This window comes from Felis catus, chromosome D2 (assembly GCF_018350175.1).
Source record: "Felis catus isolate Fca126 chromosome D2, F.catus_Fca126_mat1.0, whole genome shotgun sequence".
NCBI lineage: Eukaryota > Metazoa > Chordata > Mammalia > Carnivora > Felidae > Felis > Felis catus.
Window position 1 is genome coordinate 55443368 of NC_058378.1, and position 27420 is coordinate 55470787.

Consider the following 27420-nt stretch of genomic DNA (forward strand, 5'->3'; position numbering starts at 1 on the left):
CCATCCTACAGGCAGCTTGCAATCTCTTACTCATAAAATCACAGCCCTCACGCCACTTCCCAGACTGAAAAGCATGAGAGTCCAAAGAGCTAGGTCCAAAGTAGGGGATGTCCAGAACCTCAGTGAGTCTCCTAATATGGTTGGTTGTGGTTTTAGAACCAGGCTCCCTGGGTTCAAATCCTGGCTCTGCTCTTTACTACCTGCTTGGCAGTGGACCGGTACTTTGTTTAAAGCTCAATTTCTTGCCAGGGCAACAAGGGTAGGAATAGTGCCTGCCTCATGTTTTTATGAGAATCAAGTAATACAATACATGTGAAGTGCTTCACAAAGCCTGGCTTACAGTAAATGATGTATTAATGTTACTTATTGTTTTCTCGGGTATTGATAATGTCTTAGTAAACCCTCAAAACAATACCAATTCTTTTTTTTTTTTTAATTTTTTTTTCAACGTTTATTTATTTTTGGGACAGAGAGAGACAGAGTGTGAACGGGGGAGGGGCAGAGAGAGAGGGAGACACAGAATCGGAAACAGGCTCCAGGCTCTGAGCCATCAGCCCAGAGGCCGACGCGGGGCTCGAACTCCCGGACCGTGAGATCGTGACCTGGCTGAAGTCGGACGCTTAACCGACTGCACCACCCAGGCACCCCAAAACAATACCAATTCTATTTCACTCTAATGGCAACCACACAGTATGGTTACCATTTAGAAATGGACCCCAGAGAGCCTCAGGTATAGAGGGTGATGTTTTCAGGAGGGTAAGTTCAAGCGTAATACGGGCCGGGTGGTTTAACTTGAGATGTAAGGTTGCACGCAAGAACCTGGCAGGTTTCTTCCTGGCAGGAAGCTGAGACGCTGGCTCAGCCTCCTTATTAGGGAAAGCCTTTTCTATTGTGTCGTGTTTCTGGCTGGTGCTCCATTTACGGTGTCACAATCCCACGCCACACAATGGAGGGACTCCTCCCCTTGCCTGGCCCAGGCTTTGTGATTCACATGCCCCACCCCACAAGCCTGTGGGCACAGCACTACGTGACATGTGAGAACGCCACGATGACCCCACCTCAGTGTTGCACACTGGGGTTTTGAGCTTTGGGCTCTCAGGTCAGGCTGCCTTGATCAAAATCCCAGTTCTGCCATTTGCTAGCAGTGTGACCGGCAAGTTGCTTAACCTCTGGATATCTGTTTTCTCGTCACTGAAACGGACATGACTAATAGTGCCTATATTATGGGGCTTTGAGAGAATGAAATAGCCCAGGGAAAGTGCCCAGAAGGGTGCCTGATAGGAGTAAGGGCTCAACGGGAGCTGTGTGTGACTATCAATCAATCTACTTTAATGATCATAATAACCTGAAGGATAGGTCGGCACTCTCATCTCCAGGCAGGAAGCTGAGGCTCAGGGAAGTTTTAAACTGTTCTAGGTTCACAGTGTTTAGGGGCCACAGCCAGGATTCTAACCCAGGGCTAAAGGACCCCAAAGTCCAAGATCTTCTCACTGAGCCACAGAGGGAATAGACCTAGAGTCTAGGAGGGCAACCATGTATCACACTGATGACAACCCAGGGCAGTGTAAACTTTCCTGACAAATGTCCCTACACCTGGGATCAGGGTCAGATGCTGGGAAAGCTCCAGGAAGGGTGCTGCATGAGCTCGCACGAGGCTGTGTGGTGGCAGTGGGACTGAACTGGGCCTTGAAGGACGAGCAGGACTTGAGTGACAGATGAAGATGAAAGAGGGCATCCTCCTTCCATCTCTTAAGGCTGGGGCCTGTGTGTCAGCCCCAGAAGCAGGGCTTGGCTGGTGGCTAGAAGGGGCATCCATAAGGCACAGAGGTGCCTGGAGTGAACGAGCTGCACTGGAGAGTCAGGGAAGAAAACGAAACCAGATTCGTTGCCAGCCAAGGGGGCGCTCCAACCACAGAGGCCACCGTAGGTCCCAGTGACAAGCTGGAGGTAGGGAGGCTGATGACGATGGTGTTTGAGTAGCTCAGGCATAAAGAGACGAAGGTCGAACCAGACTAGGGGTCTTGGGAATGGGAAGGGAAGGACGGCGAAGGACTCTGTGGCAAGAGCTTGAGGGAAGGGGTGAAGGCAAGGGTGTGACTTGGGCCTTTCCGCTCCAGATCAGCAGCAGCACCAGAGACCAGCATTGAGAGACACGCTCTCCAAACTGTGGCTCTGACACATGCTCAGTTGTAGCCCTGATTCAGCACTGGAGGCCACGCGCTGGGCCACCGGGCCTGCCAGCTTCTCCTCATGCAGAGCCGGTGGTGAGATGCAGGGAACCAGTGGGAAGACCGCAGTGGCACGCAGGAAAGAAAGAGGGAAGGAGGCTGGACTAGATGTGGTGGTGGGGACAGACGCAGGGAAGGAACAGAAAGCAGAACTACAGAAGCTGTGGGGGAGGCAGCCGGTGGACAGTCCAGGACCACTGGGTGTACCCCAAGAGAAGAAAGGGATGTGACCATGTGGAGAGCAGATCTGGGCTGGCTAGGAGAGGTGATCTGCAACTAAATACCTAACATCTCAGAAGGTCCCTTTGTCTGAATATCCCTTCAGCCCTTCCCAGAGCCCTGTTAACGGGGTGGGTGTGCAGACATGGAGGGCTTAGGCCCAGCTTAGCCATCGCCTGTCTGTAAGGGCCTTGGGCAGCCAGTTGGCCTGTCTGGGCTCCAGTTATCCGTAAGTGAGAAGCTAAGGTTGGGTGGTCTTTCAGGGCTTTCCAGCCTTAAAGGACTTTCAAGTCCAAGTTTTATTCCTCTATTCTTAGTTGCACGAGGCAGGACTGATGGTGCAAGCCGCTCTCCCCCTGTCAGCCTTGCGGGGTCCACCGGTCAGAGTGTAGCCAGGGAGACGAAAAATCGAGTGAATGCTGGCTTCGGTAAGGACAGCAGGGCAAGGGCAGAGCAGTGTTCTATTTCCCATCTTTGGTGGCCAGAGGGTTGGGAGGCCCTGTGCTTCTGTGGTGGGCATTTGCCCAAGAATCTCTGTCTGACTACCTTCCTTTGTCCCGAGGTCTGTCCTCTTTGCAGTTGCTCAGATCTCCTCCCTGCATGACATCAGTGGTGGGAGGAGAATGATTACAACAGCCCCTGGGAATTAGGGCCCAAGGGTACAGGGAGGGGGGCCTGGTTCAGTTCTGACCGCTCAGGGGTTTGTGGAATGGCCAGGGAGCGTCAATCCACTAGCAGTGTGACCTTAGGCCAGTATCTGCCTATTGCCTTTCTTATCTATTATCTGCTCCCCACTAGTCATTAAGCACCTTAAGGTCAGGGGCTATAGTTTGTTCCCTACTCCATGTCTAGTAGCGTGAGCACCACGCGGGGCACACTTGTGTAATATTTGTTGAACGAGTCAAAGAATGTGTGCAACAGCGGAAGCAACTGGAGTTACCGAGTCCAGAGAAGAAACCCTTCAAGTGACCTAATTTCCTAATTGTATCCTTGACGTTGCACAGACCCACTCTATTTCTCTTTTATTTGGTGTTTATAGACTTGTGCTGTGTGGCCATTAGGACACACTTAAGGAGCCACTAGGAAATGGATTGCATCTGTGTCCTGACGGAGCTGTCTGCCCTTGACAGGCCCAGGTAGGTGTGGGAGGTCACCACCGGAAACGTCCAAACAGAAAGTGGACCTCACTTGTGGCGCATGGTGGGGGGAGCAGGTGTAAGCACCGGATTGGATACAGGCTGTAGGACCCCTGGGGCTCCTTTTAAACCTGACACTCCATGATTCCATGACTTACCAACCACAACTTGGGTGACTTAGCAGGTGTAGTCTGTTTTCTTTTCTTGTTTAGAACTTGGGAGAGAAGAATGAATTTGTTCTCATTTGTTCACTAAGCAGCTCCCTTGACTTTTGATCGGGTAGATTTCAAAGGTCAGGACGGGGCATGTATGTATATATGTTTGTATCACTCTGTGACCCAGTGAGTTCTGGAAAGTGGTCCAACAGGTCAGTCACCAGACTTGGGTAGCTTGGGTCCTACACAACCTCCACCTCAGATTAGATTAGACATTGCTGTAAGGACTTTCATAAAACTTTGTGCTTCCCCATCACCCTGAACCCTAATTGCTTTTAGATCATCAATGGATACTCTTCTTTGCTATAAATTCTGTGAGTGTGGAGACTATATTTTTCTTGGTTAGCACTGTATCTCCACCTAAAACCTTGTATGTACCTGGCACATGGACAATACTTAATAAATGTCTGGTAAGTAGATGAGTGGATGGATGGATGGATGGATGGAGTACTACATCTCCACTATAGTCAAATGCTTAATAGATTTGGGCATTAGGATAGGCACCTTTTATTTTCAAATGAGTAGAACATAGTTCCCTTTTCAAGAATTAAATATGAACATGAAATTAGTCGAGAGTCCAAGTATTGTAGAAATACTCTTACCTGAGGCATAGTCCCTTTGAGGAACACTTGGAGGTGCTTTGACTTTCAGCCTATAGATAACAACCATTAGACAAACGGTCAGTGGGTAGGACAACTGTTGTGAGGCCCATAATATAAGCAAATACAGAGATAACAGACAGATAACTAATAGAATAATGGCTTCTTTTGGACCCATCACATTGAAAGACTAAATGTATTATAAATGTAGTGAAGCCATTGATCAGAGGTCTCCTAGCTCCCTCATCTCCCCAGTGTACAACGGGGCTGTGACTTGGCAAAGATGAAGTCAGGTGGTGGAATATTCACCTGAGTTCAGAGCTTCAGGGAAGAAAATTGTTAATTGGTTGATAAGATGGTAATAGAAGATGAACTCTGTTTTAATAAATAACTCAATGCAGGACGCCTGGGTGGCTCAGTTAGTCAAGCGTCTGACTCTTGGTTTCTACTGTGGTCACGACCTCACGGTTTTGTGAGTTCGAGCCCCGCATGGGGCTCTGTGCTGGCAACGCAGAGCCTTGCTTGGGGTTCTCTCTTTCTGTCTCTCTCTGCCTGTCCCCGACTCATGCTGTCTCTGTCTCTCTCAAAAATAAACTTAAAAGAAATAAATTAATACCTCAATGCTTTAAACAACAAGAAAAATATTAGTTATAATGAGCACTTTGGTTGTAGGTTGGACTGACACTGTTTTTGCACTATTAAAAAAAAAAAAAAGCCAAATAAGAGAGCAGTGAGTGTTCCCGGGTGGGGATTGTGATATTTAGCTTACTTAGAAGTTGAACTGTTTCAAGCACTCTCAAAACTACTTTAGTAACTTTAGGCATATATAGAATGTTTGAATATTCACAATCCTTCCCTACTCATTACAAGAAGAAACTTAAAATTACATTTTAAAAATATACCCCAATTTTTAGGCTTTTTATAAGTTTTGACACCACCTCCCATTCTATTTCTAGTAAATTATTATTCTTACTAATAGTTGCCCATTTTATTTAAGAATGATTTGCTTAAAGAAGTTTAAAAATATATAAATAGAACCTATATCCAGTAGCTTTTATTTACTAAAACATCACAACCTTTTACAGAGGCAGGATATAAGGCAACCATTACATGCAAAACATATTTCATTCCTTGGGGGGAAAAAAGCAGCACAGAAATTCATGTTTGATTACAAAAAATAAGCCTGATAAACCAGAATTGTAATGTTTCAAAAATAACAATTTTTATATTTGCATAGAAATTCTGCTTTTTGTTTGCCCCAAGGTTCTCAGATCAATTATTTCATTCAATTCTCATAGCAAGACAGGGTGTGCTGGGAAGATATTATCATTAGATGTATGACGAGGTCCAGAGACAGAGATGATCCACGGTGTTATAGGGGGAAAAAACCCTCAAAAACAAACAAGGAATGGTACCAGGTCTATTCCTGAAAGAGAAAAATTTTGAAAACCAACCATTCCCCATTATTGCCATCATTTCATTAAAGAAAAGAAAGGGCATTTTAATGTCCCCAAGTGTATGAAGGTTATCATCTCCGAATAAAGGACAGACTCAGGAAAGGGCTGTTGGTCACTGAACACCGACCAGGAAGAAGAGCTGTGGTTTGGGCCTCACTCAGCAGCTGGCAGCTGCATGCCAACCCCCAACGCTTCAAGGTCCGTATTTTCTCATTTGGCCATGAACCAGTGACAACTCTGTCACGGTCTTGTGTTAGGAAACCAGCGTGTTCAACCGTGCTTCCTCCTTTCAAGGTAGCACCTGTCGCCTGGCAACGAGTAAGAGCCTAACTGCAGGTCCCTTAGAACCAAAGGGCCCCTGACTTCACCCAGGGTAATGACTATGGCAGCCAGATTTCCCAAGCTGAGAGGAAACATTTGTCAAGTACAAGTGCATTTTGGGAACAATGGGCATAAAAAAAGTAGAAACTGTCTGAAAATATGTGAGCTCCGTGGCTACTGTGTAAGTATGACCGACCATGGAATAGAGAGACATTTTATACAGAGGCTCCATATTATTAAGAAAAGTCGTGTGTTATAAAACTAGCAACTGTGGGATAATTAATCTAGAATTGCTAGTGATTAAAACAATGACTCGCAGGCTTCTCTCATTTCAGTGAGATTCTGTATGTGTCAGAAGGATTAAATGAAAATAATCACATGCCCCTCCCTGCCACAGGACAGAACATGGAGACAAAGTCTCCTCCTCTAGGAGATGACCAGTTCCCCACAAGCAGACCGTTTTAACGATTTTATGATAATCACTTATACATATTGAGACTCATTTACATTTTATAGTCTAAAAACACCATAAAACATGATTTCTTTCGAGTTTAGCAAAGACCAAAGAATGAAGATATTCTGTTCTTTATATATATATATATATAATATATATCATATATTTATATTATATATAATCTATACATATATATTTAATGTTTATTTATTTATTTTGAGAGAGAGAGTGCAAACAGGGGAGGGGCAGGGAGAGAGGGAGGCAGAGAATCCCAAGCAGGCTCCGCACTGTCAGCACAGAGCCCAGTGTGGGGCTGGGACACAGGAACCACAAGATCATGACCTGTGAAGCTGAAATCAAGAGTTGGTCATTTAACCAACTGAGCCATCCAGATGCCCCTGAACATACTCTGTTCTGAAGGTATAGGTCAATGAACTTTTATACACTATTAGTGGTACAAAATTTTTGGAAAACAATTTGGTAATATCAACAAAAATGTCAAGGGCATAACTTCTTCGATCTAGAAATTTCATTTCAGGAATTTAGCTTTCTGCTATACTCAAAGTCTACAAAAACTATTTATTGAAATGTTATTTATGGCAGTTAAACTGAAAGAAATGGCCACAAAATTTTGATTGATCTTATCAAATTGCCCTCCAAGAATATGCCTGTTTAAACTGCCACATCTCCCTCTCTTTAAAAAGTGTCCACCAGGGGCGCCTGGGTGGCTCAGTCAGTTAAGCCTCTGACTCTTGATCTTGGCTCAGGTCATGATCTCAGTTTGTGAGATTGAGCCCCGTGGGATTCTCTCTGTCCTTCTCTCTCTGCCCCTCCCCTGCTCACGTGTGTGCACACACTCTCTCTCTCACAAAATAAATAAATAAAACTTAAAAAAATAAAAAGTGTCCACCAATACATAGCTGGTTAAATGAATGATAATGGATTTATAGCAGACTATTAATCAGCTATTCAAAAAGGAATATGGTTTATTTTTACATACTAACAAACAAAGATATCCATGATATAACATTAAGTAAAACCACTAAGCAAAGTCAGGTTGGTAGAATGCTTTATGGAGAACAGCACCATTCATGATGAAAACGTATGTATGCATAGGTAAGTGCTACATCTATGTCAATATACGTATGTGCGTGTGAAAATACATACATGTAGATATTTATACCAGACTCACTCATGACAATGTCCATTGCCCTGGAGTGGGTTGATGTGGGGCATGGGGAAGGAGGAGATTTTGACTTTATGCAATTCTGAATTCTTTGATTTTTTTTCTCTTCTGGTGAATGACTACTGCTTTCATTTTCTGAAAAAAAGAACTTAAACAAAAACTTAGTGGAATACCATCTCCCCTTTCCTCTTAACTTAGATTTTGAGTGACAAATATAGATATGTACAATTTTTATTTTCTTTTTTTAAAAAAACTTAAGAGTTTCTGATGTGCAGGAAGATTTGGAATTCTAGTTTCCTTCTCCAAATGCCAACTGCAAACACTATTTTGGGGTGCCTGGGTGGCTCAGTCAGCTGAGCATCTGACTTTGGTCAGGTCATGATCTCACAGTTCGTGGGTTCAAGGCCCACATCGGGCTTTGCACTGACAGTACGGAGTCTGCTTGGGATTCTCTGTCTCCTTCTCTCTCTACCCCTCCCCTGCTCATGTTCTCTCTCTTTCTCAAAAATAAATAAACGTTAAAAAAAATTTTTTTAAAGGGGTGCCTGAGTGGCTCAATCATTTGAGCCTCCAACTTTGGCTCAGGTAATGATCTCACAGTTGACAAGTTGGAGCCCCACGACGGGCTCAGTGCTGACAGCTCAGAGCCTGGAGCCTGCTTCCGATTCTGTGTGTGTGTCTCTCTCTCTCTGCCCCTTCCCTGCTCATGCTCTGTCTCTCTCTGTCTCAAAAATAAAGATAAAAAAAATTTTTTTTAACTCCATTTTAAGGCTATAACTGAAAAAACAAAAATTGAAATATGGAAAACAGGTATGGCATCCTAAAGATGCTAGGGCTGTGTGCTTGTAACTTCTCTTTTGGATGTCTCCAACCATGTCCTAGTGGCCCTTAACTACACAGTTACAGAAGCTGATTTTCCTGTTTCTATAAAGGTCTTTGTTGACATTTGCCATCTTAAGTGGCATAGCTCACTTTTACTGCAATGAGAGGGGAAAGCAAAGGGCCCTGAGCATCACCCTGTTCATTTGCCATGTTTCCTGAACATAGATCTGGCCACCATGGACTCTGGCCACGAGTTAGAAAGGGTTACATGCTAAAAAGGTTGCAACTCCTCACTCAGGTAACGGAGAACTTTGTCTTCTTCCACTTAGCACAGGCTGGGATGATGTGTTAATTATGTAAATGAGTGCTTATACAGTGCTATGGAGTTTAACTTACTTTTTGATCTTGTTCATTATTCCACCTTCATTGTTCTTGATGTCATGGACCATCTTTTGAAGTTGCCTGCAAGAAATAAAATCAAACATAAAATATTAATAATAGGTTGATTTTTTTTTAAGTCAAAAGGGAATACAAAAAGAAAAAACCCTACAATAAGCCCCCAGTGAGAATCGTATCATATTTAATCGACCATCTGCTACTTGAGTAAAGCAAAGCGTGACTGATAATGTAAGGAACGTGGTCATTGGGCCGTGTCCCTGTCCCCTGAATGTCTGGGCTCTGAAGAGAAATTCTGGTTTCCAGATCTATTCATTTTTAGGAGACACGGGAGGCAAAAGCCCTCTGAAAAACCTCATTGTTCATCACTTATTGTCCTTAGAGCATTTGCATTGCCAGGATGGGGTTACCTTGAAGGACAGGTGGGCTGAAATCAGGCCCAAGAGTTCTTGGTTAACTTTACTAGGTTGAATCTGGAAAAACTGTCACTAGAAAGTTGTACCTACACAGAAGCCATAAGGAAAATGATTAATGAATCTGACTGCCTACACATTTGGAAATTCTGTAGAACAAAAGGAATATGCACAAGATCAGGAGATGAATGACGTGCTGGAAGAAATATTTGCAACACAAGAACAATAAGGACTATGTGTTATGATTTACAAAGAAATCTTATGACTCAGTAAAAAAAGATGAATAATTCAATAGGAAATGGGCAAAACATGTGAACATACAGCTAACAGAAAAGGACGAGTGGCTAACAGATAACATGACTTATTTTTTAAGGAATTTGCATCTAAACAACGAGATATGTTCTGCTTATCAAATTGGCAAAACTTAATGTGATAATACCCTGGGGCGGGGTGGCAGGTGCACCAAAATATGGATATTCTTGGGAATGCAATTTGTGATGATTAATATCTGTTAAATTTTAAAAACTCCATGCCTTTTGACCCAGAAATTCTACTGCTAGGGATTTGCCATCCTGAACATGGTCATAAAACTATACCACTATGTACTATGTTATTTGTGTAATAACCCTAATCCTTCCTGCCTCCCCACTAAATAAAACCTGGAAACAACCTAAATGCCCATCAATCATTAAAAGGGAACTAGTTAAATAAACTTTGATAAAGCCATACAATGGAATACCACAGACCCTTGAAAAAAAGAAAAAAAAAAAAAAAAGAAGCACACATCAGTATTGCTGATACATGAAAATCCCCAATACCTATTAAGTTACACAAATACGATGAAGGAGAAAAAGAAAAAAGGAAGAAAGGAAGGGAAGTTCAGAATAATGTGTATTGTGTTTTTTTGTGGGATTGCAAAGGACACATACATTCATATGTGCTGGTAGGTGCATAATTTTTTAGAAAGATATACAGGAATTATTCAAAGAATGTTTTCAAAGTCAATACAGCGTCCTCATACAAATTAGGAAAAGGTACCTTTTTTTCTGAGTGGACATTGCTCAGTGGCCAGGCACACAGCTTGGCAAATAGCGAAAGACAGATTTCAGTCTCTACTTGTCCTCATAGCTGGGTGCCCTCGTACCAATGGCAGAGCGAGGGCTGGAGACTTGACTGGGGATGAGGGCTTCTGCTTTATAAAAAGGAGACTTTCACTTTACAATGAAGATTTTTCTATATTAGTTGAATGTTCATAGCCTGTGCATCTATCATTTTATTATCTGTTTTTATATACATAAATAGAGGAAAATGTTAAAAGTTGGAATCTTGGGCCATGGTTTTTTCCTTCATAATAACTCTCTGACTTAAAAAAATATATATGTAAATATGTTACTTATATATATTTATATTTACATGTAAATATATCTAATAAATATGTTCACATATTGTGTATAATACACATTTACATATTATAGTGTATATGTAAATAATGGTGTGTATAAATATATAAAATATATTTATTATTTCTATTTATATGTAAATGTAAATTATGTATGTATAATTTCACACGGTTCTGCCCTGAAAGAGTAGGATAGCCGAATTTACCCTTCAGGCAAGCCTTTCCTTTGTTCTGAGGAAACCATTTGATCGGGCCCTGTAGTTATCAAAACGTAAATCTTGTCCACAGCCATCGCTCTTGGAGAAACCTATTTCCCGCAAACCTGCATGCACACTTCTCTTGCTCTCAGAGCTAGGCCTTGCGTTAGGTAATATGAACAGTGGTGCACAATTCAGCTTGGCAGAGGCCTCCAAAACCCTGTTGACTGGGGGGGGGGGGGGGAATCTGGGGAAATAATCTCTGGCTCAGCACGGATTTAGGACGCACATGTTGCAAAGCTCTTCAGTGTGGGTGGAGGAGTTTAGAGCAGGGAGGAGGCTTGGGGTGGGGGGTGGGGGTGGGGGCCTCTGCCTGGCCAGCCTGTTGGCGTCTGCAACTAAGTGTTAATTTAAGGCTAACTAACCCATCTAGGTTGCTGTTCTGCTGTAGTTGTTTACTGAGGGGCCCTTGGGCACTAAGGAGTGGGGTGAGATTTACAGGGTAGGGATGGACCCTCTTACCCTCAACTATTTTGGGAAAAGGAAAGTTCTCAAACAAGGAATGGGAACTCCTCCTGGGGATCTTAGGGAGTTCTCTCCCCTTCTCCGTCTAATGATTGTTAGGAACTAATACTGAAGAACAACCACTGAAGTGGTGGAGAGGAGGGGAGGGATGGATACAAGGGTGGAGTGTTGGCTGGAACCTGAGGCTGGGTCTGGGCTCCAGCTCTGAGAAGAGCCATGCCGGGCACCATCACTAGGCATTTGCACCAAGACAATTCCTCTCCATTGCCCCTGAATGTTCAGCGGTATCCTGTTTATCCTGTTGCAGCCTCTGGGCTGTGGGCAAGGGTGTGTTCCATGGCGTGAAGAGCTGAGTGCACAGGGAACACGGCTGGAAGGTGGAGTAGCAGAAGAGAAACTTCTTCTAGGACATCCTTTAGGCTACTTCTTGGGGAACTGTCTTCAGAACTGGGGGACCCACGGAGGGACCCATGTTGGGATGTGGGGAGGGGCGGGAGCCAAGCAGTAATCTGGGTAACAAGGGAAATGAGATCGCGTTTTCTATCCCCAGTTAGGGAGGCTGTGCTCACGGATTCTACTCATATGAGAACTCAGCAGAGCACCAGGCTCAGCAGCAGGGAGACGAGAATGGATGAGGGTGAAGGAGGACCACCTGCCCAACCGAGATACACAGAGGGTCCCTAAAGCTCGACCTTTGAGCTGCTTCGGAACTCCTCGGGATTCTAGAGTTTGTTCACATATAACCTGTGCCTACCACTCCCCCCGCCCCATCTCCTTTTCCTGCAGAACTATAGGGAATCTCTGAGACAGAGGAATGAGGGAAAATGGGAGATAAGATGCCCGGGCACAAGAGAAAGAGACACAGAGAGCGAAGCTGGAATGGTTTGATTGGGAAGCAATGTAATCATTTCCAGCGCAGAGCAGAGGGCATCTGCCGCTGTAAGCTGATGTAACTGAACGGAATGCCTTTAGACTAAATTAAACCTTAACCAGGTTTAAGGACAAGATGAGCCAGAGTGAAGGATGCTGTCTGAAATTTGTCAGCAGCGAGACACAAAGAGGGAGCCAGGGGCTGATTTGTAGAAGCAACTTTGCTGCAGGTGTAGACAAACAGGCGTAAATTGTTGCAAAAGAGTTTCATGTAATTCTGTCATTTGCTCAAGTTGGTATTTGATACTTCTCGGCCTTTCTTAAATTATTTTCATTATAGATTTTTTTTTTTAACGTTTATTTTTTTTGAGACAGAGAGAGACAGAGCATGAACAGGGGAGGGTCAGAGAGAGGGAGACACAGAATCCGAAACAGGCTCCAGGCTCTGAGCCGTCAGTGCAGAGCCCGACGCGGGGCTCGAACTCACGGACTGCGAGATCATGACCTGAGCCGAAGTTGGCCGCTTAACCGACTGAGCCACCCAGGCACCCCTCATTATAGATTATTAAAATAATCAGTTGCTTCATAAATTATGCTTCTTATGTTCAAAACTTTTCCCCTCCCTCTGCCTCTCGTTCACACAACACTTGAGGCTCACAGACTGCTGTTTCAGCAGCCAAGTGTCTGTTATCTGGAAAAACAGTGTCCGTCAAACCAAGAAGACCTGGGGATGCTCTCAGCTCCTTTTATCAACTATTCATATGCTGCCTGATGCACAGCTTTCTTGCTCTCTGGTACCGTCTTTGGAGCCCCTTTTTCCCCCCTCTACTACAACATAAAGCACATGCAAAGGCATGTGCAGCCGGACTGTTCCCAGATTTAAATACCAGCGGTCTCACTGTGAGAAGTCGCGTGTAGGTGAAAATAGGAAAAAAAAAAAAAAAACTTCTCTTTGATTAGCCCTTTCAGAAATATCTTTCCATGGATGGCGGAAGGATAATAGGAGCACAATGTTCTACTCTTTAAATTATGAAGAGACAGCCACGTACAGGTAACAAAATAAAATGAACGAAGAACAAAGCTCATCTAATATATTTTTTAAAAGATGTCAATAGTGTATTTTTTAAGTGTACTTATTTTGAGAGAGACAGAGGGAGCAGGGGAGGGGCAGAGAGAGGGGGACAGAGGATCTGAAGGGGGCCCCAATGCAGGGCTTGAATTCACCAACGCAGAGCTCGTGACCTGAGTTGAAGTTGGATGTTCAACTGACTGAGCCACTCAGGCACCCAATAACGTATTTTTTAAGTAGCATGCTATTTCAACATTTTACAGTGGTGAATACATTATATAAATAATTACAATTATTATTTCGCTATAAACCAAATCAAATTATACATTCTTTCCTTTGTCACCGATTTAAAAAATTTTCTTCAAGCTTTTGAATTAATGTCAACAACCTTAGTTATTTAACAATACTCTGAAGTAGTGTGACCCGGGCTGAGCCTGGACCTCAGAGGATTTAGATCCCACAATGTACTGAGTTGGAAAAAAAATCACTGTTTGAAAGTAAGCAGCAGGGTTTTTTTGCCTTCAAGGAAGTGGTTTACTTTAGAATCTGATAGACCAGTGGTTCCCACTGTAAACTGCACCTGAATCACCTGACGGGCTCTGAAAATGGTGAACCCACCCCCAGAGCTTCTGATTGGGTAGGTCTGTAGTGGGTCGGCTAATTTGCATTGCTAACAATTTCCTTGGTGCTGACTTTACTGGCCAGGAGACCACCCTCTGAACATATTCCCCCCCCCCCCCCCCCCCCCCCCCCCGCCCCTTGCTGTGAGCCTTTTAGTTGTGCCTAAGTTAAGCAAATAGATGCTTGGAAAAGTTCTCAAGCATTCAAGGGTGAAGTTTCAGACAAATAAATTGAGTGGTCACTTCAATAACTTAATTTGGGTGTGGGTTTTACTAGACTGTCCCTCCTCTGTGAGACTCTGGACTTTTCTCTGTGTGGATTTAGACTACCCCATGCCTGTGTATTTTTATTTATTTTATAGTCACGTGCTTTCTTCCTGAGCCATAGTTTGCTAAAGCAGAGTATCAATGACGGGGGGGGGGGGGGGGGGGGGGGGGGGGGGGGGTGGGGGGGGTGTGCAGGACAGACACGCCCCTCACATTTGCAACAACGTAAAAAGGGACTGGATCTGCTTGGCACAGAGCCACATGGCCAGGACCATTCGGTGACGTTGGGACATGACTATATCCCTGTCCCTGGCTGTCCTTGCTGCTACTCAGCCTGCGAAGACTCTAAGCCAGGAAGTGAGGAAAATGAGGATATGGTATATAGGCCTTGGGCTTTGCTACTGGATGTTTCCTGTCTTCTGGGGCCTCCTGGTTGTTGGTCCCTCTACAGGTTGACCTCTCCAGGGATTTTTATAGTGCAGAGGTGAGCTGGCCCTTGAAATAGTCTATGGCTGGGAGCAAAGCACGGAAGACCTGAAGAAGGATCCAGGAGGCTGAACGAAACCTTGTCTAGGAGCAAATACAAATCGTTCTCTGTGTTGTGCTTCCTTCCATTCCCCAAATTTCAGCAAAGTCTTAAGTATGTATGACTAAGTCTGTTAGGATTGTGGGGGAATGAGGAAAGGGTCTGTGGCCAAAGGTGCAAGAGCCTGAGAAATTCACATGGTGCCTGGAGGATGCTGTCTGCTCCACAGTGGGGGGAAAATGACTCCAAGAAGAGGGACTCATGGATCTGGAGACCAGCAAGAGCCAGTATGGAGCAGTGTGGGATGTGTATGCAGCCCTGGGAGTCCCAGAATGCCAGGGGCGGGAATAGGGTACTGTAATTTGAACGGCAAAGAATGATGTGACTTTTTTTCTTTGGAGTCACAGGTAAATAGTGACTGGTCACATAGGTTGTACAGTTTTTAATTTTATAACTTTATTTCTGATAAAAAATGTAATCTATGCTAAGTGAAACAATCCTGAAAGCCTGAAAAGGCTACATACTGTATGATTCCAACTAGACTCTGGGAAAAGCAAAACTATGAAAACAGTAAAATGATCAGTGGTTGTGATTTCAGGAGGAGGAAGGGAAGCATGAATAGATGGAATGGGATTTTTCGGGCCGTGAAACTATTTTTGTATGTCACTATAAGGGTGGCCACATGTAACATGTTCATTGTATCAAAATTTGCAAATAAAACTTAAAATGTCACTCTTACTTCCAACCCCCACTATTAACATTTAATTAAATAGCCTTCTAGGGGCGCCCGGGTGGCTCAATAGGTTAAGCGTCCTACTTTGTCCAACTTCGGCTCAGGTCATGATCTCATGGTTTGTGGGTTCGAGCCCCCCCCTCCCCCATCGGACTCTGTGCTGACAGCTCAGAGGCTGGAGCCTATTTCGGATTCTGTGTCTCCCTCTCTCTTTGCCCCTCCCCTACTCGAGCTCTGTCTCTCTCTCCTGTCTCTCTCTCTCCCAAAGATAAACATTAAAAAATTAAAAGCCTTCTAATGTTTTACTACACGTGTATAGTATGTATAGATTTTACATAATTAAGATGATACTTGACATTTTGTAATCTGCATTTTTCACTTATATCTCGAACATTTTCACATGTGAGTAGGATCCTTAGACTTTGTTTGCTTAGCTAGCCAGTCTTTATCTGCACATTTTCTCCTCCTGCAAACTGAAAGGGCTTTTAATTAGCTGAAACTCTGATGTGGGTGGGTGTGACAGGGAGCAATAAAATGTCAGGACCCCCACCCCCACCCCCCCAGCCCGTGTGCTTGAGGGAGTGGAGAGAGAAGACCAGACCAGACCTGAGCCCAGCACCAGCAAGAGCTGTTGACAAGTCCTGGATGCCTGGGGGCGGAGGGGCAGGAAAGAGTCCATCTCAGGTTCAAACCCAGATCACTCTAAAACAATGTTTCTAAATGCTAGCACCTGTTAAATGAAGATATCTACCTTGCAGGGTTGCTGTGAAGATAATAGACAATGGATGTAAGGTGCCTGCCCGCATAGGAAGTTTTGGTCCATTGTAATGGCTCTTCTTGCAGAAGACCCTGGGGACTGGTTTGGACCAGGAACAAAACTCAAAATCAGTGCCCTCTGCTAGAGGGAAGTGGGGGTGGGAGGGCTTTACCACCTGGGTTGATTTCCTCCAGGCCAGAAGGTGCTCCAGAAATGGGTTTGGTTGTGGGGTGTTTTTGTTGTTGTTCTTGTTTTGTTAGTGTTTTTTTCTGGGGGGGAGGTGATGGATGGTTGCAGGGAGAACGCTCCCAACCTGGCGTGGCTGATTGGTACCAACGAGTGGGAATCATCTAACCACAGTTCTGCATAAAACCAGGCATTACGTGCCCTGACCGGAGTGGCATTTTGATCTCTAACCTGCAGGAATACCTTTGCAAAAAGATGAATTATTTTGGGTTCTTAGGGTGCCTTTAGTCCCAACAAATGCTTCCGTAGAGCCAGCTGTATCCAAGTGTCAGAAGAGAGCATTTTAATCACCACTAAGTTTAGTACAAGGCAAAATAATGCGCCTGCTTAAAAAAAAAAAAAAAAATTGAGGGGCGCCTGGGTGGCTCAGTCGGTTAAGCGTCCGACTTCAGCTCAGGTCGTGATCTCGCGGTCCATGAGTTCGAGCCCCGCGTCGGGCTGTGTGCTGACCGCTCAGAGCCTGGAGCCTGTTTCAGGTTCTGTGTCTCCCTCTCTCTCTGACCCTCCCCCCGTTCATGCTCTGTCTCTCTCTGTCTCAAAAATAAATAAACATTAAAAAAAAATAAAAAAAATTGAATTAAAAACAAAAATTCAGATTGCTGGGCCTGCAACCATCTCAAGGTAATAAAAATCCCAGGTGGGGCCCAGGAATCTGCATTTTAACAGACTTCTTGGACTGGTGATTCTTATGCACACAGAAAGCTGAGAAGCTTTATTAAAAGAAGCAAGGCAGATTTATCTGCTTCTAGTCTAGGCTTAATTGCACAGAGCACAAGAGAAGGCCCCCAACTTCCATAGTATTTTTGCACCTGCCTGCATTGCCTGAAATTTCTTTAACAGAAAACCTTTACTCCATATTGGGATGCTGAAGGCTTACCCGGACACTCTCTCTTCCCACGAAAGGAACATAGGAGTTTTAGTCAATAGTGTGATGTCTGCTTGCAATAGGGGAAAAGAGCAGAAAGAATCAGATGTGGGTGCGGAGGACCAGGCTCTTACCTTCGCCTATGCTCAGATCAATACAAATTTGACACAGAGCTACTTTTCATCTGCCTGCTCTCTGTTCCCTGGCAACCGGCACCAGAGCAGGGACTCCCAACTCCAGGAGCTGAATACAAACAGCCCAGCCTTTTTCAAGGGGTATTTTGTAAATTTGGAGTTAAGAGCTTACATCAATGGGCAGTCTCTATACATCTTCTTCTTAGAGGAGGTAGTCTTGATTTGGGCTACACGTTAGAGTCACTTAGGGTGCTTTTAATAATCCTCATACCCAAGGCTCCTCACCAGACCATTGGCTCCCAAGTGATTCTAATGTGTGGCCAAGGTTGAGAACCACTGGCCAAATTATCACTGTAGGAAAGACCCACGGCCTAAGAGAGCACGGGAGACGAATCCATAGATGCTGGCTGTCTTTCAGAAAAGTGTCTACAGGCTGAGAGCAGCCCTGGGATGTAGAGGGACAGAACAAATCCAGAAGGGTGGACTGGTGGACACAGAGCTCCACCAGGGCCAAGGGAGCACCGAGAAGGCACTGCACATGCGTAGTTTGGTCCCATCGTCAAAAAGTAGTCCAAGATAATTTTGTATCTTTTACAAAATATCTTTCCAATAATTTTGCCAAATACAGGAGATGATTTCAAAGATGATATTATCTGGTATTATTTTTAGTAGAAAAAATAAAAGGATCAGAAAACATCTTGCTTTCCTTTCAGCTCCTTAATGCACTCACAGAGGACCATGAAAGGCAGGTTTTAGCAGGCTTTTGCACTTCGGTCTTTTCCAGGAAAGGTGGAATGCAGAGCAAGTTAATCAGAGAAAATCCATGTTTGCTTTGGGTTTAGGAATGGATTGAAGAGGGTCTCGGATGAAAGAGACTCTTTGCAAACAAAAAGAGCAGATAAATCCTTCCTCCTTCTTCACCCCCCACATCTTAACCACGGTCTGATCCGGGTCTAGAATTTTATTTTGTCAGTATCCGTGGGGCTGGTCCTCTGTGTGTGAGGGATTTTGTCAGGGCCCTCGTCAGCTACTGTTCCTAAACCCCAGCTTTCACCAGGCCACGTCCTCCTTAAGAGTCTGCAGCAACTCCTTGGGTCTCCTGAATAATCCTGACTTTTCCTCTGGGCTGAGAGTTATTCACTGTTGCCCTGAGCTCCTGGAACCCCTGCTGACAGTGGGCTTGGATCTGTGAATTATCTGCATCTACTTGGCTGGGTACCTTAGAACATCTGCGCTCTCCTGATATCCGGCTGTTTCCTCCAACATATATGTTCCTAAGATCATCTGGAGTAACAATCTCTCTAACATCTTCCTTGGTATATATAGAGAAGAAGACATTCGTTCTCTTAATTCCTTTCCACCATGAATGGAGTTTTAAAAATGTAACAATCATCACTGGGTCTGCCGATCCTTCATCTGACTTCCTCCTTTCTGAGGTATTTAAATGATCTTCGATCATTGAGTCTGGGTTTCTTTTTAAGATGCTACTCATCATTTTTATAGTATGTTTTATTTTTGTTGTTAAATTTCAATACAAGCATTGTGTGATAGAAAGTTGAAAGCTTCTGATACGAAAGAGAATAAGAAAACAATGGAATTTATAATCGGGTACCCTTGGATGCTCAGGCTTGAACCTTCTGGGCTTTTTTTGACCCTCTTTCTCTTTGACTCTTCATCTGCGATCACCAGTTCAGTCAGTTCACCTCCAGATGATCTTTCCTGTCTCTGTTTCCTCATGCCCACTCCTTCAGCCACAGCCACTATGATCTCATGGACAATGGACAACGCCAAAAGCTTCCCATCTGGGTCTCCCTACTTCAGTCCCTCCCTTCCCCCAAATTCGTTTTCTTAAATTACCCCTTTGCATCATGTCACCCCACACACGAATGCCTTTAATGTCTCCCTGCTTCGTGCATGATAAAGGACAAACTCATTTGCTTGGCATTCAAAGGCTTCACAATTTGGACCCAACCAAACATTTTAGACATCATTATGATGCCCACTGTTATGAACCCACAGTTGTTCCCCTGAGCCCAAGGCCCAGCTTAAGAGGCTCCTTTCCCCTTCCAGATTATTTCTTGGGCGCAGGAAGGAGGTCGCTTAGGGAAAGAGCACTGGAGCCCAGAGAAGTGGATTCTGCTCTTATCTCTGCTGCTTCCTGGCTTCGCCAATCTGAGCAATCCCCTTCATCACTCAGTGCCTCATTTTCTCTTGCAAAACGAGAAGATTGGATTACAGGGGCGCTGAGGTCTTTTGGAGCTCTACATTTTATTTCTGTATATCCTGGATTTATAGCACTTCAGGCAGGACTACTGATGGGCCCTTTAATCTCCAGTGTTGATAACAGCTTGTGAACTGTTACTTGGTTCATGTGACATCTTTTGTATGCTGTATCTTAAACTTCGTTTCCTAAACTCAAAGTAGTTTTGTTTCTTCATTTTATGAAAGTGATACATGCTAATCCCTAAAAATCCATATGATACAGACACGTAAAAGGGAAAACTCCTCCTTTGGCCATAGGGAGGATCAGAGGGCTGTGAGGGCCCCTGGGAAGGGAGTGGCTGACCCGAAGTTTTGAGATGAAGTGTCCTGGGAACTGGATCCTGATGGGAAAATGGAAATTCAGCAGGCAAAAGAGTGAGGAACAGGAGCCAGGTGGCAGAAACAGCAGGTGCCAAGGCCCAGAGGTGAAACTGGCTGGGATGTTTGGGGTCTGGTGAGAAGCTGAGAGCAGCAGGATGTGGGGTGTTGGGGGAAGGGTGGAGTCATAGATGAGGCTGGAGGGTGGGGTCAGGCAGCAAGCGCCTTGTTAGTCAGGCCAAGGAGATGGGTTATAGGCAGCAGGAAGCCCCTGAAAACCTTTCCTCAGAGGTGTGCCCAGGCTAGGGTAGAAAAAGGGAGGAGGGGACACTGGTGGCTGGGAGACCGGTATGAAAGCAGCCCTCCTGGGCCCCAGCCCCAGTCCACGGTAGGGAGATACTAGAAGGATAACACCAAGATGCCCTTTAGTGCCCCAGCTGGGCAGGGGGAAGAACTGATGGCTGCACAGTGGACCATACTGGGGTCTGAGGCAGAACAGATCCGCAATACTGGTCCTGTCTTCATTTAAAATGTCAATATTGTGGGGCATTTGGGTGGGTCATTCAGTGAAGCATCTGACTTGTGCTCAGGTCATAATCTCACAGGTCATGAGTTCCAGACCTGCATCAGCGTGAAGCCTGCTTAGGATTCTCTCCTCTCTCCTCTCTCTCTCTCTCTCCCTCCCTCCCCCACTCTCTCTCTCAAAATAAATTAAACAAAAAACAAAATAAGTAAATAAATAAATAAACAATAACATTTCAATTTTTTGTTCATCGTGAACTATTTTTTTTTGCCTTACTTTTCATTTTTAAAGTATTATCTTGAAATACTATTTAACTTACTGATGGGTGGAGGATTTCTTCTTAAAGTTTAATGTTATCATTTTTTTTTTTTTACATGAAACATGTATTTGTCTTCTTTAGTCTATAAACCCTGGATGAGTGCCCACGCTGAGAAAGTCAGGTGCCGGACACAGAGCTAACTAGCTTGAGCACAAATCCTTCCCCCTGGGAATGCAGGAAAAAGGTCCTGCCACCCCCTAATCTCATGACAAAAACCTTCTGGTTTATGTGAAACCAGAGGACAAACACAGACAGAGACTGGGGGATTCTCTGATTTGCACAAAATATCTTCCTTTTGGATAATTTCTGTCTCAAAGCTGAAGTCTCTGGTTGTGAACCATCATCTTGAAGCAGAATGCCACTTTTTAGTGACTAGTCTGCTATCTGCATGAGGCGGAGACTGTCCCATCCCGTTGGCTGGCAGGCTTCCCTCCTCTGCCTCTCCAACCCTCTTCTAGTCCTGGCCCAGCTTCCTCATGTCCCTCCTTCCTGTGGCATCATTGGTGCTATCTTTAGATTTGCAAATTCAGCAGCAGAGGGGGCTTCTTCCTTCTAGAAAGTGAGTCCGCACTGGAGATGGCACAAAAGTTTTGACAGCCCCTTCTGTGGTGGAGGAAGCCCCCCAAGGATGAGTTAGCACCACCGTCCCATTTCACAGATGCAGATACCAAGGCCCAGAGAGATCATGACGCTTGTCTTGTCTCGGACCACACAGCTTGGAAACCCTGACTCCTAGGTTTGCCTGTCATTAAGGTAGTCACAGTGAGAGAGACTTTAGTAATATCTTGGGTCAATCCCCTCTTGTTGTAAGGGAGGAAACTAAGCTCTAGAGAAATGTTGCCACTGCCCCAAGATTGATTAGCAAAAGGGGCTCTTGGGTGGCTTGGTCGGTTGAGCATCTGACTTCGGCCCAGGTCATAATCCCAGGGTTCGTGAGTTCGGGCCCCACATCGAGCTCTGCACTGATGGTGCAGAGCCTGCTTGGGATTCTCTCTCTCTCCCCTTCTCTCTCCCCCTCTCTCTCCTCCTCCCTGCTCGTGCATGCTCTCTCTCCCAAAATAAATTTCAAAAACTTAAAAAAAAAAAAAAGATTGATTAGCTAAAGATTCCCCCAGCTCTTTCCATCACAGCCTGTTCTTTCCCTTTCCACACATGGCTTGGGTCTCCTGCCAGAGGCTCAGCTTTTCCGTTGCAGGGACTGCGTCTTCCACTTTCTTGTGCCACAGCCCAGAGCCACCATGAACAGTCCGTGCCCAGGAAGCCATGCCGGTGGTCAGACTCAGATAATCGGTAGTTCAATAGTAAAAGCTGGCGCTTAGTGAGCCTGTGTTATGCACCAGGTGCTTTGCATCTATTACTTCACTTAACCCTCACGACCCTCTGAGGTAGGTCCTATTATTATCCGCATTTTTTACTGTGATTAAAAATAACTACACACCAGATTTATCATCTTAACTACCTCTAAGTGTCTAGATCAGTAGTGTTTTTGCCTATACATTGCATATTCACATTGTTGTGATTATCCCAGTTTTAATACATGAGAAAACATTCACTCAGAGAAGTTGGGTAATTTGTCCCATGTCCTACACCTAGTTGAGGACAGCTGGGATTCAAAGTGGGGCCTTTTGACTCCAGAGCCCATGCTCCCAACCACCCGTGGATAACCTGTGCTGGCTTGTTTCAGCCTGACCCTTCCCCGGGCAGGAGGGGCCATCACCACAGGCCTCTTTGGTCACCTCCATCTCTGTCCCTGGAGAAGGCATCCGATCCTTCCACCAAGCAAGCAGTCTTTACTGGGGACACATGTGCCCCCACCACCACCCTGCTGCTGGTCCTCAAGAGCTGACTTGTTGCTAGAGGGAAGCATGGGCTCTTAGGGGCCTGTCTCTATCTTTAAGGAGGGGCAGAAAACAAAGAGGACGGGACAGATGGCAGGAGGAGAGGCAGAGGGTAGTGCAGGCAGGTGCGGAGTGGATAGGAACGCGGTCCAGGCCCTCTGGGGTCTGGGACCTCCTGAGAAGCAGGGTGGCTGGACTCACGGAGGGAGACCAGGGCACCACGTGCCCATGTCCTTTCACGGCATCCTAGTGACAGGACAAAGAGTCCTGGCGTGGAGGGGTGCATGCAGCTTAACTGTTAGCAACGTGTTTCTGTGGTTCTTAACCACCGTTAACCAGAGAAATTAACTTGCAAATTTCTCCAGACACTCTACCATTTTTCTTTCTTTTCTTTCTACCGCGATCTGCAAATACTTTGTGGTTGTCTTTGGCATGTCTGAAGTGCTGATGTGGGTTATAAGTCCAACTGGGCTGACCTGCACAGGCAGGAGTAGGGATGATCCTATGAAGGCCCTGAATCCTTTTTACAAATCCTGGCACGCTTTACCCTGTCAGAGGCAGTTAGGCATGGGGCACAGCACCCTGAGACTGATGAGGTGACAAAGGAAATAGGCTAAACTAGACTCAAGAAGTTCTTAGATGATCTGCCACTTGCTGTGATAGTTTCTACTGACTTGCGGGGACTGCAGGGACACACTTTCCTTCCTCCCAGCGCTGAGGAGGCCTTGCTGGTCCCCTCGCTCAGCCACTCACGCAGCAGGGAGGGACTGGGGGGAAGGGAAATCTCTTCCAAAAAGCCATACATACATAAGCAGGTTGCAAAATGCAAAAAAGTTACAGGAGGCTCCTGTGTCCACAGATGGCACAGACTGTTGGTTTGGAACAGTCCCCAGAGGTCATGTTATTTAATCCTGTCACTGTGCTTGGCTTTGACGTGCTCTTTGTTCTAACAAGGTGCAGACAGCTGACATTTTGCTATGTTCACGGCCTCTCCTCAACCGGCATGAAAATTGCCCTGGGGAACTGATGATTCCCAAACAACAAATTTGTAAGACGATGATGTGATGCATAATTCTAATCACATTTCAGAACCTTCCGAAAATGTAATTCTGTGTAATTCTAGAAAAGGAATGTGTTTTTAAGAACTTAAGCATGTTCATTTATTTATTTATTTATTTATTTATTTATTTTCGGCGAGAGAGAGAGAGAGAGAGAGAGAGAGAGAGGGAGACAGTGCGTGTGAGTTGGGGAAGGGCAAAGAGAATGAGAATCCTAAACAGGCTCTGTGCTCAGCAAGGGAGGGGGACTGGGGCAGGGGGAGGGGCTGACAGGAGGATTGATCTTACTACCACGAGATCATGACCTGAACTGAAATCAAGAGTTGGATGCCTAACCAACTGACTGAGCCACCCAAGTAACCGAGCATGCTCATTTAAATTAAAAAAAATTTTTTTTAAATTTATATATTTATTTTGAAGGAGACAGTGAGCAGGGGAGGGGGGGCGGGGAGAAAGAAAGAATCCCAAGCAGGCTCCATGTTGTCAGCCTAGAGCCCAATGCAGGGCTCGAACCCATGAGTTGTGAGATCATGACTTGATCAGAAACCAAGAGTCGGATGCCCAACCAACTGAGCCACCCAGGCACCCCAAGCATGACCTTTTAAAGATTAACCTTGATGGGAAAAAAGGACTCTTGCCTATGTCTACATTGGCACAATATAACATTGTCACCCACTTATCTGGGCATCCCATTTTGATAGTTAAAAGCAAAGATATTTTCAGAGAGTGAAGAGTGATTTTGAGGAATGATATTTCTAGTACGTTGAAAAATTCGGCTCAGTTAAGCTCATTTCGCTGGGATCTGAGTAAAAAACCCTACTGGGGAATATCACATGTGGGGATTGAAGTGGAAAGAAGCCTTGTAATTCTTTTTTTTTTTTTTTTCAACGTTTATTTACTTTTGGGACAGAGAGAGACAGATCATGAACGGGGGAGGGGCAGAGAGAGAGGGAGACACAGAATCAGAAACAGGCTCCAGGCTCTGAGCCATCAGCCCAGAGCCCGACGCGGGGCTCGAACTCACGGACCGCGAGATCGTGACCTGGCTGAAGTTGGACGCTTAACCGACTGCTCCACCCAGGCGCCCCGAAGCCTTGTAATTCTTAAAAACCATCCAAAAATGCTTATTAATAATACGTGAAAACACACTTTGAAACAACATCTAATTGGTGAAAAAAAACATAGCACGGGTCCCCAAGTATAATATTTTATGGTAAGTACAGAAAATAATTTCATTGTCACTTTTTTCTATGGAGGCGAAATACACTGTAAAATTCACCATTTCTGCCGTTTCGAAGTGTGCAATTGAGCAACTTCCTGACGGGGTGCAGCCACCACCGCTATCTAGTTGCAGAGGTTTTACATCACCCCAAAAGGAAACCTCATTCCCACGAAGAGGTCATTAGCAATTTTAAAGCAGATTTCCCCCCATTTTATTTGGAGGTATTTACACAAATACCTTTTGTTTTAATCGTTTTAAGAGGTTGTGTTTGGCATGCATCAGGTATATTAGACCCAATCATCTGTGACTGGTTTGCAAATGTGATCATTTTTGAATGTGGAGAATGATATGAAATGAAATGAAAATGCTTTCTATTGTAAAAAAAAGAAAAAGAAAAAGACTTTGACCCTAAACAGGCTGTAAAGACTGCTTAAAAGGCACAATAGTCACAGATAACGACGAGGATCTGGTTTTCCAAGGATTTGGTATTTCATTTGCCATTTCCCTTTTGAAAGTGTGTTTCCCAAGTTTGTATTTTATCCCACCCATAGTTATTCGCACTAAAATAAGATGACTTTCCTTCCGGCCAGGTACTGAGTGTGGACACTGATATGCTTCCTGTGCCTAAGAGATTATTCTTCATCCCAAAGCAGTGAAGTTGTAAAGTAAACAACGACAACAAATTGAATGGGGGGGGGGGGGGAGGGTCTCTCACCCTGTAGGGAGCATCCTTAACCACAGCCCCCCACCGCCAACTCCCTTGGCTTAGGCGTGGTCTCCCTCCTCCAAACTTTCCCTCCTTATCACCTGTTCTTTCCTGAACAAAGTCCCATTCTTCCAGCTAACAGCTGTGGACTGAGCCACCTCTGTGCGGGAGAGAAAAGCCCAGCTATCTGCCCTCCAGCCGCAGGAATGTTGGTGACAGATAGTGCCTTAATGCCTTAACCTATTACCCTCGATGAGCTTTCATTTTGAACCAGGACTCTGAGACACTGCCTCATCCCGCATGGATGCCTCTTTAATGACACAATTTGGGAAAGCCCCAGCCAGGAGGGATTTGGGGGAAGGAAGCATCCACGGATCTCTTCCTCTCTGTTTAACATATTCACTGCTACAACACCCCTGTTATGTTATATGTTATTATAATAACGTATGATATTACTTTCCAGATGAAAAGGTTGAGGCGAAAAGGGATTACATGACCCGTTCAAAGACCATGAGCTGGTAAGTACAGAGAAGTATTCAAATCCAGGCCTGCCTGATTTCAAAGATCCTATTCTTTCCAGTATGGCAAAAACACCTTTCTGAGCACTTCTTAAATTATACCACGTCGGTCCTGTATGCTCGGTCTGTGCGTGAGACCAACTCTTCTCTTTATAATTACAGCTCACTCTCAGACTACACAAACGACTGTGGGAACGTTCTTGGAAAAATATGTATCCGTAGATATCAAATGTGCTGGGTCAGCACAGAATTCAAGTGCAGACCAGGAAACCTGTAACAGCCTGAAATACTGACGGGCATGGTTCTGTAGGGCTTCACTGGGGTTTCTCACTAGTAAATTAGTTCTTTTAGTTAAAAAAAAAAAAAAAATGTCTAGGGGCGCCTGGGTGGCTCGGTCGGTTAAGCGCCCAACTTCCGCTCAGGTCATGATCTCGCAGTTCGTGAGTTCCAGCCACACATTGCGCTCTGTGCTGACTGCCTGGAGCCTGCTTTGGATTCTGTGTCTCCCTCTCTCTCTGCCCCTCCCTCACTTACACACACTCTCTCTCTCAAAAAATAAATAAACATTAAAAAAAAATTTTTTTTTAATATCTAGGGCAAATACAGAATATAGACTAAGCTGGACCAACCTCTATTGGTCAACACCTGACACAGGGTAAAAAAAAAAAAAAAAAAAAGGTGGGGGGAGTGGCCTATGTACTCCCTTCTCCCAGCAGGCGAACAGGGAGCTACGGATCTGGAGCAGGATCGGCTATGTGAGCTCCGACAGTGACTTCACCTCTCTGGGCCTTAGGTTTCTTGCCTCAGAAATAAAGTTGCTAAAGAGATGGCCTCCCAAGTCCTCGCCAGGAGACCTGTGTGATCTGGATGGGGGCATCTCCGCTGCTGTCCGTGTCCTTCCACAGAGCAGGGGGAGCAGGCTCAGCTGGCGTGGCTCAGGGAACCTGTGACCAGAACTGACTACATCATTTCTAGGGGCCCAGGAAGTCCAGCAAGCGTGTG

At 45.0% G+C, this 27420-nt stretch overlaps 1 protein-coding gene and 1 long non-coding RNA gene across 3 annotated transcripts in view; one reads left to right on the forward strand and one right to left on the reverse strand.

Moving 5' to 3' along the window:
• The window catches only part of BLNK (B cell linker), a 76411-nt gene that overhangs the window by 42150 nt on the left and 6841 nt on the right, over window positions 1-27420 (reverse strand). For both annotated transcript variants that reach the window (XM_006938046.5, XM_006938047.5), the window contains exons 2-3: window positions 9034-9099; window positions 4401-4450 (exon numbers count right to left, since the gene is read on the reverse strand). In XM_006938046.5, the coding sequence (XP_006938108.1) occupies window positions 4401-4450; window positions 9034-9099 (116 nt within the window). The remainder of the gene's footprint in view (window positions 1-4400; window positions 4451-9033; window positions 9100-27420) is intronic.
• LOC123380862 lies at window positions 910-26532 on the forward strand. Its single transcript, XR_006587194.1, has 3 exons — window positions 910-2875; window positions 3487-3583; window positions 26364-26532. It is a non-coding gene; the product is annotated as an uncharacterized LOC123380862 (long non-coding RNA).